Genomic DNA, 16,539 nt, shown 5'->3' with positions numbered 1-16,539 from the left:
CACGGCACCGCCTGCTTCACTCCAGGTGTCACAAGAGCAGCTCCTGGGGACTTTTGAAGTCGACACTATTCCCGGTTTAGATATCAGGAAACCAACACTCAGAAAAAATGTGTAATTTCCCCAAAATTTCACAGGAAATGAATCTCAGGATTAGAATTTCTCCCCAACCCCAAAGCCCAAGCATTTCCACAACATCAGCGATTAGGAGCAAGCTTTCTCCTTCACAGGCAAGGATAACGGCAACAGTTCTGGATTTTAAATCAAAATCCACATTGGTATGCGTTTGCAGCATAGACTGTGACCAAAAACAACCAATAACAGAAAAACCAGCCAACACATAAAAAATGCCTCGCTCATTTTTCCGTACTTTTTAATCCAAGCAATGACTCCAAGCTGGAATAATAGTGTTGTCGATTTGTCAACTGGTAGAGCAGGGTAGGCATACTGACACCTAAAATAAACGTTTTCGCCAGCTTAGAGGACACTCAGAATTGCACATATTAGTTCTGAGCTTGGCCAAGGCGCCCAGTATCCTGCAGCTCTCAGTCTCTGTCCTGTCCGCTCAGTGGCACTGCCCGGGTCTCCCTTCTCCTGGAGACTGGGAAGGTCAGGGAAGCATCTATGCCATCCTGCTGGACAAAAGGGCCCTCTCCTCTTGCACGTGCTCGAGGTGACCCCCCCATCAGTGCCTCCCTGGAAGACCCGCTGTGGGATTCGGAGCTCCCCCACAGCCCCGTCCTCCTCCCTCCTGGCCTCCCTGCCCTGTGGTGGGGGGATCAGAGCTGCATTTGATCCCTGTCTTGTATTGCTGCTAAGCTTTGCCTGGCACACCTCAGAAAGCTAACAGAGGAATCGCCCCAGCTCCATCATCCTCCTGCTCGGCCAACAGCATGACTCTCACCGGCCTGTTCCCTGCCCACTGTGATGCTGTTTGAGCTCCCACCGTCCCCCTCCATCCCCCACCCCACCTGGAGCCCCTGCACAGTGTTCATATTTTTAATAGCAGTCAAGTTTACCCACTCACTGATCGTTCAGACGTCGAATGAAGCGGGTTTCCTCGATGACTGGGTTTCCTGTGGAATAGCGGGAGGACCTGGTCACGGTTGCTCTCTGTAATAGTGGGAGAAAGAAAGGCAAAAGGCCAAGGCCAGGAGCTGATGCCTGGCGTGTAAAACTCACTTGGCGGAAGCTCCTTTTCTGCTGGTGTCTGATTGGCTCTTTCTCCTTCTTGTCTGCAGCTGAGCACACGGACACCCAGCCCCGGAGACACACCCTCCATGTACTGTGAGGCCAAGCTGGGGGCACACACCTACCAGTCTGTGAAACAGCAGCTGTTCAAGGCCTTTCAGAAGGCTGGCCTGGGCACCTGGGTGAGGAAACCGCCAGAGCAGCAGCAGTTTCTACTGACTCTCTAGGCTGCGGGCTCCTGGCTGCTGGAGCTGAGCGGGACGTTGGAGGGACTGGGCCGTGTCTGGGGGGCGACGCAGCGGGTTGGCCGGTTCCCTGCATTCGTTTTCCTTTGGTGTTCCAGAAACACGCGCGTGTGCAATGTTTGGACAAGCAACCAGACTGGAATTCAGAACATGCCTCTTCCCAGATCGCTGGCCCCAGAACCATGTCCCCCACACCCAGGGGCACACGTGCTGTTGAGTTAGCACCAACTCTTCCTGTGGCGTCCGAGGGAAGGGCTCCATTCAGGCAAGGGGGCTTAGCTGCGGCCTTGGAAGGCGGCACCGACGCATCGCCAGGCAGGAGTGAGCCTCAGGCCCTGTCCCTGCACCCCACCCCTGCGTGCGCCTCTCGGCGACGTTGGGGTCTAACAAGCACAGCTTTAGGGGGCACATGAAGATAAGCCACAAGCGAAGAGAAAAGCCATGCCCACCCCAGCCCCAGAGAAACCAATAAGAATCCTCTATTATTTTCATTATTCATTTCGGTTTTTATACTTCACCTCCTTTCAAAAAATATTTAAGATGCACGACATTACCGAACACCTAAAATAGAACCAGAGAAACAAAAGCCATTCCCGCAAAGTGAAGGAAGAGGTCCCAAAGCCCCCGTGAGGCAGAGTTAAGACCTGTGATGTGGGGAGCCTGGAAACACCTGGCCCACTCGCGCTACAGAGGTAGGGAGCCTGGAAACACCTGGCCCACTCGCGCTACAGAGGTAGGGAGCCTGGAAACACCCAGCCCAGGCGCGCTGCAGAGGTGGGGAGCCTGGAAACACCCAGCCCACGCACGCTGCAAAGCCACCCACGCCTGTTCAGTCCATCACCATGTTTGGTTTATTGTGGCCGATACTGAGAGCCACTGAGGTCTGCATTGTGTAAGGGTTAGCTACCACCCTATAACCTCCCTACCAGGTAATAAGGAGATGAAGTCTTTAATCAAAGTCTGACTTTTTAACTAAATTTTCATTAGAAAGCAAGCATAAAATAAAATTCAAAACAACCTTTACCTTCAGCTTGAGAGGCTACCTGCTCTCCGCTCTTTCAGATTCTCCAATCAACAGCTTGCAGGACAAGACCCCAAAAAAGTTCAGCTGTCAAAAAATGTAAGAGGCAGGATTCTGTGACCCTCAGAGAAGGCTTCCAACATGAGAGACCTTCAGCTCACAGTGGAGATGGGACACAGGGGCTTTAGCCCACAGCGTCATCCCTGAGAACCAAGGCGCTGTATTCATACAGGGGTCAGGCTCTTTTCCAAGTATCTTTACGTAATCCATGTGCCTCGAGTTGCTGTCCATCTCATCACCGATAACTTATTTCTAACATTCATCATGCTAGGTAGCCAGTCTCTCATTTCTCCAATTTAAAAAATCCATCTCTGAAATTCATGACGGTGATGGCAGATGGCAAAGCATGGTGGTGTCCACCTCCGGATGCTGGTGTCCACCTCCGGATGCTGGTGTCCACCTCTGGATGCTGGTGTCCACCTCTGGAGTGTGGGCTTCCTGGAAATAATCCCAGCTGACCACCCCAGAAAGTGCAAGAATAACATCGTGCTGTACATAGTCGAGTGCTATAAATTACAGTTATCATAATGAGAAGGCAGAAATGAAACTGAGTTGTAGCTATTTGTTACAAGATAATAAGAAGTAGGGATATTAGTATGGAAATAGAAACTTTTCCTGGGATTTAAAATAAGGCCAAATTTATCAGTCGAGTTTTTTAGAAAAGAAAACAGGCACTGGAGTAGGCAACTTCAAGATAAAGTTTCAAAAGATATGAGAACATTTTTTCAAATAAAGGACTCATACTAATATTTTATAAAAATCGCAAAAATAAATGAAATCTTAATTCAGTGCAAAAGCTAAGCTCAAACGACCAGTTTCTATTAAGTTCTGGTAACTTGACATCACTAAGATGAAGCTTAGAGAACTGAGTCAAGAGGCAATGGGAGACTCAGACGTTCGCAGCTGTCAGAAGCAAGCACTCCCCTGAACATGTGGGAGCACGGCCAGCTCCTGGCTAAAGTCTCTGACCCAGGCCTCAAATCACCTTCATCTGAGATGTTGGCTAGAGAAGCGTATGATGCTTTCCCCCAATGGGCTCCAAATCACACTGTTTCTGCAGGGTCTGATTCACGGGACTCGGAAAGCGCTCAGCCACCCAGTGACCAGCACCATGAAGCCGCACCTGTGGGGTTGGGATTCGTGTTGTCTCAGGCACTGACCTTCCAGAAACAACTCAGACTTTACTGAAATATCGACATCTACATTGGAGAAAGCCACACATTAATTCCACGCTACCCACTAGTACAAGTGTGTGGATTCGTTTACTAAGTCCACAGGAGACTCCATGGAAGGAGAGATTAAAGCTCTTCAGAGAAGGTTGATAGCAAGAGAAGAGTTTCCAAAGCAGCCAGAAGTGAGTTTGAGGTGCTGGAGCTTTTCCATGGAGGGATCTGTCAGAGGAGATGTGGGCTGCAGTGGGGACCCCTTGTAAGGAGAGGAAGGTCCCAGGCCCTGGGTAGTGAAAGGAGAAGGAAGTCGAGGCAGTCAGGGGTGACCCCACATGCGGGAAGCATGCCACACCAGATCATGCCACACACAGGTTGCTCCCAACTGGCAGGGCCTGAGGATTCCACAGCCCCAGGAGTGCCTGGAAGACCCCGGTCCCAGGATTCCCACAGCCGCAGCTATGCTTGGAGGGGCCAGGTCCCAGGATTCCCACAGCCCCAAGAGTTTCTGGAAAAGCTGGGTCCCAGGATTCCTACAGCCCCAGGTGTGCCTAGAAGACCCAGGTCCCAGAATTCCTACAGCCCCAGATGGGCCTGGAGGGGCTGTGCCACCTCTGCAGAGATAGAAAGGCTGGTGTTGATGCCTGAGGATTTTGCCCTTGGGTCCAGGTCAGAACATCCCAGCACACTCTTAGGCCAGGTCTGCCCTGCAGTTTTGACCGCTGAATTGGTCTTAAGAGTGGCCACGCACCCCCCTCCAAGTGAGGGGGCAAGACACAAGTAGGGGACGGGTCACTTTCTGTCACCCTGAAAATACACTGGGCACAACACAATGGGGGCTGATGAAGTCAGGCCGGCCCCTCCGAGTCCACTTCAAAATCACGGCCCGGCTCCCCCACACTTCCCACCACCTGACACCACCGAGCCCCTTGCTTCAGATTTTCTGTGGTCTATATTCATGCCAGCTTAGGCCCCCTACAAAAGTCCTCACAAAACCAACGCCACCTTTATCTGCCTCCAAAACACATACTGCTTTCCCATCGGGAAGATCAGCAATGTGGTTTCCTGCCTGGTTCTTAGTCAAAAAGTCAGTATGTGGTGGTTTCCGGAATTTTGCAGGACTGAGCGGCAGGGAACAGCTGCCCACCAGCAGGCTCTGCCGTCCACCTCCAGTCTCGGTTTCGCAGCCGTGTGTGATGTCAAGGGATGGATGGAGTTAGGGTTTCCATTGGTTTTGTTTTTGCCGAGGAAAGGATGTGCGGGTCGATAGCTATTGTTTCCTTTCCATTCCTGTGATTCTCTTTACATCTGTATATATCTATCACACCATGCTGACTTTGTGATGAGTCCTGTTCCTCAGAAATGTCAAGCTGGGTTCCTTGTCAAAGAAACACACAGCTCCTATTTCTCCACTTTTCAAAGAAACACACAGCTCATATTTCTCCACCTCATTTTGTTTTCACAGGGAGCTTTTCTTATCAACAAAGTCACATGCTTTTTTTTGATATAGTGTTTACCACATCTGGAGAGCCATAAACAGTAAATACAGAGGATATCAATGCCCAGAATAGTTAGAGTATTTTGATGAAATCCTATTTTTAGATGATAAATTTCAAGATGTGTCTATAGTATATTGTTTAAAACAAAGACATTTGAGACGTACATAAAGTAGACATTTTTAATTTAGGGAAACTTATATGCCCTTTTATAAGAAGCCATTCTAATAAAATAATCTGACTACTTGGCCCAAAATACAGTAAGTATCAATTTCTAACGGAGACCAAAGGGAAGCTGAGAGCCTTTCTTTTTATGTACTGCTGTTGGATCGCTGAGGCCGCCTCTTGTAACGCCCGACAGAACCCGGCGAGGCTCTGTGGGCTTCCCGCGGCCCTCAGGGAGGCTGCAGAGGCCCCTCGTCCACATCAGGAGGCCGCCGTCCCACACCCCCCCAAAGCCTGTCCTCGCCTGCGGTTTTTGCAGAGCTCGCGGTTGGAGGTGGAAATTTAGAAGCTCTGTGTTGCAGGCGAGGCCGTAGCACCCCCAGGCAGCTCTTAGCAGGGACAGACCAATCCCGTCTCGCTGGTATTTTAGGGTCTTTTGGTATTTTGCCACCGTGTGGGGCTAGGCAGGCGGCTGCAGGACACGGCACGGGCCTCACCACTGCATGAGCAGGGCTGTTTCTGGCAACGCTGGGCTGCTGGTGGCTCCTGTCAAACTTCTCCCAAATTTTGAATCTGAGAAAGTGAAGGAAGGATGGTGGGGAAGTGAGGAGGCAGGAGCAGAGGCCACAGGGGACCAAAGAGGTGGTGAAGACAGAGGGAGCTTCCTTCTCAGGCCGTTTCAGGGAAGCCTGAGAGGCGGCTGGCACCACCTTCCGCTCACTCTCCCCTCAGCCACTTCACTTCCCTTCTTGCCCCTTTCTCTTCTCCCTGCCTCTTCTCTTTCTTGCTGTCTTGTTAGTCCCTGTCCCAAAGCTCCTGGCTCCTTTGTTCTGCTGCCATGGCCCCCACCCAGGAGGAGGTCGTCTTAGGCACCATCCCCACCAAGGGATCCACGCAGCAGGTTCATGCTGGGGCTGGGGGAGCCTCGCTGGGTTCCTAGGCAGCAGGTTCATGCTCAAGGCTAGGGAAGCCCTGCTGGGTTCCTGACGCCTTGTGCACAGGGAGTCACTGTAGTCATTTTTGGACTCTCCTAAATGTGTCCACGTGATCTGACCTCCCACCAGAAGGAACACTAGTGGCCACATCTCTAGACATCTGTTTACTTTTTTGAGACCGGCTTATGAGACTGGCTAATTTTGTATTTTTGGTAGAGATGGGGTCTCGCCATGTTGCCCAGGCTGGTCTCAAACTCCTGGCCTCAAGCGATCTGCCCACCTTGGCCTCCCAGAGTGCTGGGATTACAGGCATGAGCCACCGTGCCGACCTCTAGAGATGCGCACGAAACAATATCGCCCCTGCGGGAACCATAGGCAGATCGAACCCTGGTGAGAGGAACACTTTATTTCCCAACTCATCATCCTAAAGCCGAGGCTGGAGGGATGAGCAACCCCTAAACACCAAGGCAAGATCACCTGGGTCCCAGGGCCTCTTTTCACACAGGCCCGAGATTTCTATCTCTCTGCAGTTTATGCATCGGTAAAAAAAATCTCTCCCAGCGCACCCCGTTAGTTTTCAGCATTTTGTAAGCAAAATGAACTTAATACATAGTAATTCTAATTGAAGGTATGTACATAATAAAAGCATGATTGAATGGCAATATTGTATCAATGGATGTACATTTGTAATATTTGTAAAAAAAAATCCAAAACCTTAAAATATGAATTTACATATGTTAATTTGCCTTTAAGTTCTGTAAATTGCACTTCAGTGATATCTGATAAGTGAATGTTTCTGTTAAGTGAATAAAAATATTAAGTAAAATTGTTCTTTCCTGGATTGTTGGGCGTTTTTCATCAAGCAAAGTTCTGGGGGTCTCAAGACTATATAACGTGTCCACCCACCCCAAAGAAGGGACACAATTGGCTCTAAAACCTTTTCCTGGCTGGGCATGGTGGCTCATGCCTGGAGTCCCAGCACTTTGGGAGGTAGAGGCAGGCAGATCACGAGGTCAGGAGATCGAGACCAGCCTGACCAACATGGTGAAACCAATCTATCCTAAAATACAAAAACTTAGCCCGGCGCGGTGGCATGCACCTGTAATCCCAGCTACTCGAGGCTGAGGCAGGGGAATCGTTTGAACCCAGGAGGCGGAGGTTGCAGTGAGCCGAGATCCGGCCTCTGCACTCCAGCCTGGTGACAGAGTGAGACTCCATCTCAAAACAAACAAACAAAACCTTTTCCTTTTTATAACAGTTACATCAATTAGTGGCCTCTGCCTGAGCAGCAGTTACTAGCCCGACATTAGCCTTACAGATTTACTGTAAATGAACTTGTTCTAATAGCACAGGGCCGGAAGTGAAAAGAGCTCCCTTCAAGCCTTAAGCCCGCTTCTCATTAACTGCATAAAATGAACTAATCACTGCCTGCATGACTTTGCGCCTTGGTTTTCTCACCAGTGTGTGAACGCAGCCTTAGCCTCCTACTTCCCAGGGCTGCCAATGGAGGCTTGAGGGGTTGAAGGGTTATGAAATCTGAGATGTTCTGAGTCCTCTCCCAGATTTGCCATAACACACGGAGCATGGGTGTGGCTGGTAATTTCCTGTAGAATACTAAGCCAGGTGGGAACTGCGGTGGAAGGGATTCCTAAACATCTCAGGGGTTTGCACCGCAGCTCCACGTCAGTCTGTGTGGACTGAGCGCCCCAGAATCCAGTAGAGTGTTTTCTCCGTGACACATTTTGCTGCTTTCCAGGGACTCAACTGTGGGCACGGCAGGCCCAGAGAGGGACATCCCTGTGCTGGCTGAAGAGACTTTAATTTCTCACTGTCACCCAGAAAATAGACTAAAATTACAGCCATGCTGAGCACAGGGCTCCAACGCTGCAGCCGGAGGGGCTGGGATAAGACGTCTTGTTTGGAGGTATTGCTCTCACCCACCCCGTCTCCAGTCCCACCCTACCGCCCTTCAGGCCAGGCCGTGGGCCTGCACTTCGCGTCTCCAGTCCCACCCTACCGCCCTCAGGCCAAGCTGTGGGTGCCTGCATTTTTTTTTTTTTTTTTGTCTGTGTGCTTCACGTTAACCACAGTGATTCTCCACTCAAGGGAGGATGTGAGGGGCCTCAGGTGGAGGCAGAGGTGGAGGTGGGGGGGGCTCTGAAAACACCCCAGGAGATTCTGATGCCTCCCCCTCATCCGCAGGTGTGGGCTGTTCCTCCGGGTGGGATGTCAGCCCCCTAAAGAGCATCTCATTTCTTGGGCCTTATGATAAATTACCCCATAGATGGTAAACGAAGGGGTCAGGGTTATGGGCAGAGAATGAAAAAGAACTGCAGGTGTAAAGAGGGTTCAAGACGAACCTCAAAGGTGTCAGAGTTGCAAGGTGGGTCAGTGGTCCCTGGCCAGAGCCACTGAACATGGAGAATCAGAATGTCAGGAGGGATGGTTTCATGGCCCAGGGACAGAAAGGTCTCCAGCCTCATCCCTTCGTGGGCCCCAGAAGTGGCTCCTGGGGTTGGTCCTCGCTGTCACTCACAGAGGAGCCCCTCCTGCCTGAAAAGGCCCTCATTCTTGGCAATGGGGGGTCTGCTTCTTGGTAACCCCTCCAAACATAACGGCTCCACACATCTGCCCAGTCTTTCCTCAAGCCTGCCCTCCCCCAGACAGTCAAGTCTCCTATGTTATTTTTCTCTCTTGTTGAGAATATTTTTAAAGCATGAAACCTGAAGTTGATGACAGATCATCTTAGTAAGGGGTTTCAGCTAAGTGCATGTTCCCACAGAAAGTAACCGCCATCCACTCTGATTCTCAAAATCTGATAGGTGTGCACGGGGTTAAAGGACAAAGTGGCCACAGCAGTGGTCCTTATGCTCTGTGACTGACACACCTTCATCCGCTTGGAATCTATTAAATCCGGTTCCGTTAGTTGAGTTAAACTCGATGACAGAAATGCACTCTCCCTGGAGGGTTTCAGGAAGCCACTGCCCTTAGAGGGCCAGCTTTCCCAAAAGAAAGCCTTTAATCAACAGAGACAAAGCTGGGAGGAGACCAAGGACAATCAACAGCACAAACACAGAGGACCCCAGAGCAGCCTCCATCCGCTGGCCTGTGAGGGTTACACATTGCTTGACGAAACCCAAAACCGAGGTCGCTGAGAACTTCCACATGGAAAGGTGTTCCCACTGCTCAGAGGTCAGGACCACAGGAGAACGTGCCTCATGCTCCAAAGGAAACGACCTCATGAATCTTCATGGATGGAACATTTGGGCTTGGTATGGAGTGATGGGAAGGGGATGCCGTGTGGAATCAGGGGGCTGGAGAACAGAGTGGTAGGGAGAGGACCACAAGCACACAGCTCTGCCCTGAGGATGTGGTCCCTCCATAGACCACATGCACCCATCTCTGTCCTGAGGATGTGGCCCCTCCATAGACCACATACACCCATCTCTGTCCTGAGGATGTGGCCCCTCCATAGACCACGAGCCCATAGCTCTACCCTGAGCACGTGGCCCCTCCATAGACCACGAGCCCACAGCTCTGAGGTATGAGATGGTTGTGTGAGAAGTCAAGCACAGGGAAAGTGACTGTCCACATTCTCATCCACTGCCTCTGAGCATTGCAGGCCCCAGCACTCCTCTCTGGACAGTGAAGGAGACAGCCTCATGGTCAACTCAGTAGGAGCTTTTTATCCTTTCAGTATTTAGTCAATATCAAAAAATATCAGGGCCTGGGGTGGTGGCTCTCACCTGCAATCCCAACACTTTGGGTGGCCAAGGTGGGAGGATCACTTGAGGCCAGGAGTTTGAGGCCAGCCTGGGCAACATAGCAAGATCCCATCTCCACAAAACAAAAATACAAAAATTAACCAGGTGTGGTGGTAGCATGCCTGTGGTCTCAGCTACTCAGGAGGCTCTGATGGAGGAGGAATTAAACAGGGCACGAGGACACATTGGCATCTAAGAGTCGCAGGATCTGGTGCAATACAACTGCTCCCAGTTGACCTGCCCCTCGTGCCCATGGGCTCAGGGCCTGGGACTCAGGGCCCCACATCACCCTGGGACTGCCCAGCCCTCCCGATCCCTCCAGCATTGCACACAAACCTCCTGGCTTCCCTCGACAGCTAACTCCACACCAGATCATTTTTTCAAAAGAATGTAAAGTAGATTCAGAAATTCCCTGCCAGGCCTGGCCAAGCATGACCTACGGTCTCATAGGTGTGGGGGCAGGCGGGAGAGGGAGGCACAGACACGCCCAAGGCTGAAGCTGATCACCAGAGGGCCCGGGAGCTGCTTTTTCTCAGTCAACCAGCACGAGCCAAATCGCTCCTGCAGTTTCACGAAGACAAATACAGGTACTTTATGTAGCTTGAAAGGAGTTTAGTTGAACATCTATAATCGCTCATGCAGTTCCACGAAGCCAAATACGGGTATTTTATGTAGCTTGAAAGGAGTTTAGCTGAACATCTGTTAAGCACCTACTGCCTACGAGGCACTGTGCCAGCGGCTGAGGGAATGAGAGGACAAGGCCAGGCCGCCCCGTAGCTCACTGTCTGGTGCAGAAAACAGGCGAGGAGAGCCCGAGAGGCGGGAGGGGAGCCGCTCCCTCTGCCGCTGCATGCAGTGAGCTCTGTGATGTTAACAGCTCTTACTGCAGGATGGAGGAAACGGGAGCTGGGCGCTGTCACTGAGAGGACACAGCCTGTAAATCGGCGTCCCAGGGGCCTGGCTTGCTAGGCTTAGTCATACACATGAAAAAACAACCAACACATCACAAGACCCTAAGATTTTATGGAATAACCAAGAACCGCGTGACCAACGCCACCTCATGAGAAGCTGAGGATGATGCCGCACAAGCCTCTTCCTGAAGACACGCCCTCGTCACAGCAAAACTTCGACTAAGTTCTTCCCTGTCCACGTGTCCTGACGTTTCAAAATAGTGATCGGTTCCCCGAAGGCTACGACTTCTGAGCAGACTTAGCAGCCACACGCCCCGTCTCCTTCACACTCACGTTTCAGAATCCATTGCCCAGATGTCATCCGATGTTTGCCTCAAAGGAATCAGCGTGGGACGTAGGAGGGCGGGCGGGGATCAGATCAAAGGAGACAGCCCAGAGATGATGGCATTGGGGCTCATTCTGTTCTACTTTGCAGGTGTTTGAACATTTCCATAATGAGACGTTTAAGAAGAAAAGGAAAAGAAAATGACCATTATTACTGTCCCTGAGAAGGAAAAATAAGTATTTATCCCTTCTCTTCTTTCTTGCAAAAGGAAGATCCTAGGTAAGCTCTCACCACTGGTGGGGTGGTGAGCAGTGTGGACATGGATGTCTGGGCAGGGGGACAGCGCATGGCTCCAAGTGAGAGGAAAGGGAAGAGACCCCACGGATATAAGGGTGGGCTGGTGGGTCTCAGACAGAGGGGAGGAGGAGGACGTGAGGGATCCCACAGGGAGGGGGCCACTGCTCTTCCGAGGGCAATAGCCTGGGGTAGAGGAGCTGATGGTGTCCTGGGCTAGTGTGGGTTATGTCCCGTCTCCACACCCACCAGGGGCCTCCTTCCAATGCTGCTCCTGCCTGAGCATTTCCAGTCAGAACTCTGTGGGGAGTGTGTACACATGAGCATGCACATGTGTGCTTTGCACACATGTACATGTGTTGCATTGTGTGCATGTGTATGCATGTGTGTGAGCATATGCTGTGTGTACACTGGACGTGTATGTGCATGTGTGTGCTTTGCACTCATGGACATTGCTCTGCATGTGTGTACTGTGTGCACATGTATTGTGTGTATGCATGTGTGTGTGTACTGTGTGCACGTGCGCATGTGTGCATTGTGTGCATGTGTATGCATGTGTGTGAGCATATGCTGTGTGTACATTGGACGTGTGTGTGCATGTGTGTGCTTTGCACTCATGGACATTGCTCTGCATGTGTGTGCTGTGTGCACATGTATTGTATGTATGCATGTGTGTGCTGTGTGCACGTGTGCATTGTGTGCATGTGTATTGTGTGTATGCATGTGCATGTGTGTGCCATGTGTTTCATATGCATGCATGTGTACGTGTGTGTGCATATGTGTGTGTGTGCTAGATTTAGCACACGAGAGCCTCAGAAGGGAGCAGAGGCAGGAGCTGTGTGATCAGGCTCGGTTACCAGCCCCCTCCGTGCCAGCCTCTTGGACATCCCCTGGGCCGGTTGTTCTCCAGGCTCTGAGTGCTCTTTGCTCTTCAGGCCTCTCCTGCCCACTCAGCCCTCCACGCACTGGTGATGCCCAGATCTGGGCCTTTCATCAGCTTCCCTGAACCCTTCTCACGGCTTCCTGAAGGCGGCTTGATCACCACTCGCATGTGTTTGCCCATCCCTCCAGGGCCCTCCTGACCCCGGCCTCCATCAGCCCTGGCCCTGCTCATTTTTCTTGGAGATGCCCCCAAACGATGTCCCCTACGCCACACAGATGTGCATGAGGCCACACACCACCTCGCCATGCCTGCTGGCTTCCCACGTTAAGACTTTTATGCTGAGCATGAGTTTTTTGCAAGTGAAGACATTAGTACCTCCTCCCTGTCTCCTGGAACTCCAAGCCCCGCAGGCAGCCAGCTCTGTGTGGAGTGAGGGGAGAGGGCTTTGGAACGAAACAGCCCTGCCACTTTCTGGCTGTCATTTCAGAAAAGCATTAGACTCCCTCAAGCTTGCTAGTTCATCTGTGGATGATGACAGCCCCAGTGGTGCCTGCCACCTAGGAGTGTCGTGAGGTGAGAGACCTCAGGGCTCTGCACTTTTGGGGAAGGGGCGAGCTTGGCCTCTGGGGGAGGAGTGGGGGTGTCAAACTTGACTCCTCCTGGGAGCCCCTTGCTGCCAGCTCAGGATGACACAGAAGATCCGAACACCACTGCTCTCTTCTGGAGCCGCCGGAAGCTGCCTAGTTCACGTGGACATCATGTATCATTAAATAAAAGAAAGCGAAGATCATGGCTTCTTGTATAAGTCAGTAAATTTCGGTGGATAGAATTCTCCAAAATAGAATGTGCACTTGGACTCCCTGAGCCAATCTCGGCATTGCTGGTGTGAGCCGTCCTCGCACAGCTTGGAGGCCAAGGACAGGGGCGTGGCTGCTTACGGGCAATCAACAGCCCACCCTGACCAGCCAAGGGGTGGCTCCAGGGCCCCCGCTCAATTCCAGGTGTCATTGGGGGTGGGGGGAGTGTAGGAGGGGCAGGAATTCCTCAGCAAAGCACATTTAGCCAAGTGTTCTTTCACTCTGTTTGGGAAACCATTTCAGCTGCTTTAGCAGACGATGGAACAGCAGTGGTTTAGACAACACAAGAAAACACGACTCCCCCATGGAAACCTCGGACACATCCCCGGAGTTGTGGGATGTGGATGGTCTTGGAAGCCCCCTCTTCCCACTCACGTGCTCACTCAACCTCCCAAGGTTGTGCTGGGAGTACAGCAGGGCATGGGGCTGTGGTGGTGAAGGCACTGGGAGGGGCATGGGGTGGCCACTGTGGGGCCTGGCCAGGCACCAAGGGCTGCCCAGCTGCGTCCAGGGACCGCCTCTCCCTATGCCCCACCGTGGGTCACTCAGACTCCAATCTCCACAACTTTCTTTCCCCTGCTGCCCCGGCCCTTCCAAGCTAGGAGATGTTGTGATTTACCTAGTAAAAAGTAAGCCCTCAAATTCTATTTTGAGGGTTCATGAATGAATGAAGAAAGCACTACAAAGCCAAAAGGAAAGGAAGGTGCATCAGTTCCTCCTGCAACACAAACTTTACCTCCAGCTGCCCCACAGGGCTGCTACGGGCATCAAAGGAAGTCACACCAGGGAGCCCTGGGTAAGCTGCCCAGATACAGGCACAGCCCAGCCTGCAGCCCACAGCCCACAGGGAAGGCTGAGGACATGCCAAGGCCACCTGTGCACACCTCCACCCCCGCTGGGACCCTGAGAGCCAGCCCTGTGCCCAGCGGGACCCGAACTCACTGGGTCCTGCCATCATGGCACATGTAAGCCACATAGCAGATGAAAATACTTAAAACCACTAGGTGTCAGAACATGCCACACTTTTCTAACCACATCCAATGACACCTCTTATTAGTTTAATTAAAACTGAATGCTTAATTTGGCCATATGGAGACAGAACACAGCAAGCTGTACCTAAAAGCACTTACTAGCGCCTGGACAGTACGAGCGATCCTCTGGGAGGCGCTGCAGGTGGTGGGATTCCCACAGCCACGTGGAGAAAATTCAGCCTGGATGTGCGGCCTGGCCCCACCACCTAACCAACCAATGCCTCCAATGTGCTTTCCCGTCTATCACATAAGAATAGCAGCAGCTCAGGCTGGGCGTGGTGGCTCATGCCTGTAATCCCAGAACTTTGGGAGGCTGAGGTGGGCGGATCACCTGAGGTTGGGAGTTCGAGACCAGCCTGGCCAACATGGTGCAACCCTGTCTCCACTAAAAATACAAAATTAGTCAGGTGTGGTGGCATCTGTAATCCCAGCTACTTGGGAGGCTGAGGCAGGAGAATCACTTGAACCCAGGAGGCGGAGGTTGCAGTGAGCCGAGATCGTGACACTTTACTGTAGCCCTTACTACAACAAGAGAGAAACTTCTTCTCGAAAAAAAAATAGAGCAGCTCTCATGCAGGGTTTCTGGAAGACTAGAAATAAAGTGTGTAAAATGTCTGATATATAATAGCCACTAATAAATAATGGTTGTTATGATTAGCTAATATCGTGTCAATAACTCTTCACTGATAGTGGTGTGGATAAAGGAGATCAAAACACACCACAACACAATTTGATGTAGTTTTATACATGGTTATCTCACCTGTAGACAGTGATTTACCTGAAAGCAGGGAAGATATTTGTCTCAGGGATTCAACCTGTAATTTTCAAATCAGTGGGAATACCCTTTGTTTGTATGATCAGATTCTATCGTATGCTTCTTGAGTGAAAAGAGTTTTTTAATTATCTTTTCTTCTTAAGGGATTAAAAAACCTGAGAATATCAATTGTGCCCTTCCTGGTTCAGCGTAATGAGGTAAGGTGTCTATGACAGTAGATTATTATCAACACACCCACCTCACTGTGGTCATCAGACACCTGCAGAGGTTGCATCTGTCTGAAGACACACACGTGGTCTCGGCCAGGGAACCGGAGCCCCACCATCAAAAGACTTACGTGCGTGTGTCTCCCACCAGGAAATCCTAATGGACCAAATATCTAAAAGCACAGAGTTTCAGAACTAAACCCTAATCTGGTGCAACTTTATCATTGGTTTAATAAGGGGGTGAATTTTTTTACTATCGGAAGGAACTTTTCCTTGACCGTTTCATGCCATTGTTCTTAGGATGTGTGAACGCATTTAAGACATTTTGTTTCCTCTCATGGCAAACATAAACCTTATATTATGAAGTTTTCTAGTGTATGAAGTGAGACTTATTTGTGTTTTCAATAGTCCAATGACTGCTAGAGAAATTTCTATCCTAAGAAAACAGAAAAACCAATCAAACTCGGGAGAAATCTTCTTGCCCACAGAGATGACAGGGCAATTACTTTGTGACCCTAAAGAGAAATACACAGCACAGGTGAGGTGCTCGATGACACACAGGCATTGAGGAGTGAGGGGTCAGTGATCACGGTGCTTGTCTGAGATGGAATTCCATTTCACGTTGTATCAGAGCCGTTCATGACAGAGGAAAGCGTCAGGCCTCGCGGTGCGGTGGGAAAACGGGACAGTGGAATGTACTCCATGGAGAGAAACAGTTATCAGTGCCTCTCTCTGAGTGAGAGGCTTGTGGATGATGTTTCTATAATTAATACATTTTACATTTACAATTAGGAAAAATCATTATTTTCAAAATATCGATGCCAATCGAATGAAGTCACAAGAGTGACAGAGCCTAAAATTCTACTGCAATACGATGAGCACAAGGCTGTCGCAGACGCTTCACTTTCTTCAAGATGAAGGGAGTTTTCTTTGAAGATACTTTTTCTCTCCTACTCAGGGGTCTTTTTAAGACTTGAAGGACAATTACAGTGGAGATAACCCCCAAAGCTGCCCCTGGAAATGGCTCCCGCTGCTGCCATGGGCACTGGACCTGGTGTGGTCACTTGTGATTCTGGGGTTTGCGGGAGAGGCCTGCCAGGACGTCACCTCTCCAGGCTCCTACCTGGGTCAAAGCTTCAGATAGAGGATTTCCCGGTGTTCCAGCCGGCACGGAGCCTCCTGAGCACTGGCCCAGTGAGCACCTCGACCCCCTGAGG

General features: G+C 50.9%; 2 protein-coding genes across 2 annotated transcripts in view; both read left to right on the top strand.

Annotated features, from left to right (window-relative positions):
- The window catches only part of ADARB2 (adenosine deaminase RNA specific B2 (inactive)), a 526,169-nt gene extending 524,604 nt beyond the window's left edge, over positions 1 to 1,565 (top strand). The window contains exon 10 of the mRNA XM_050805463.1: positions 1,239 to 1,565. Coding sequence (XP_050661420.1) covers positions 1,239 to 1,415 — 177 coding nt within the window. The 3' untranslated portion in view covers positions 1,416 to 1,565. The remainder of the gene's footprint in view (positions 1 to 1,238) is intronic.
- DIP2C (disco interacting protein 2 homolog C) overlaps positions 1 to 16,539 on the top strand; it is an 840,898-nt gene that overhangs the window by 158,425 nt on the left and 665,934 nt on the right. The gene's annotated exons all lie outside the window — the stretch shown is intronic.

The sequence above is a fragment of the Macaca thibetana genome, chromosome 9 (assembly GCF_024542745.1).
Source record: "Macaca thibetana thibetana isolate TM-01 chromosome 9, ASM2454274v1, whole genome shotgun sequence".
Taxonomy (NCBI): Eukaryota; Metazoa; Chordata; class Mammalia; order Primates; family Cercopithecidae; genus Macaca; species Macaca thibetana.
This window is presented reverse-complemented; position numbering and strand designations above follow the sequence as displayed.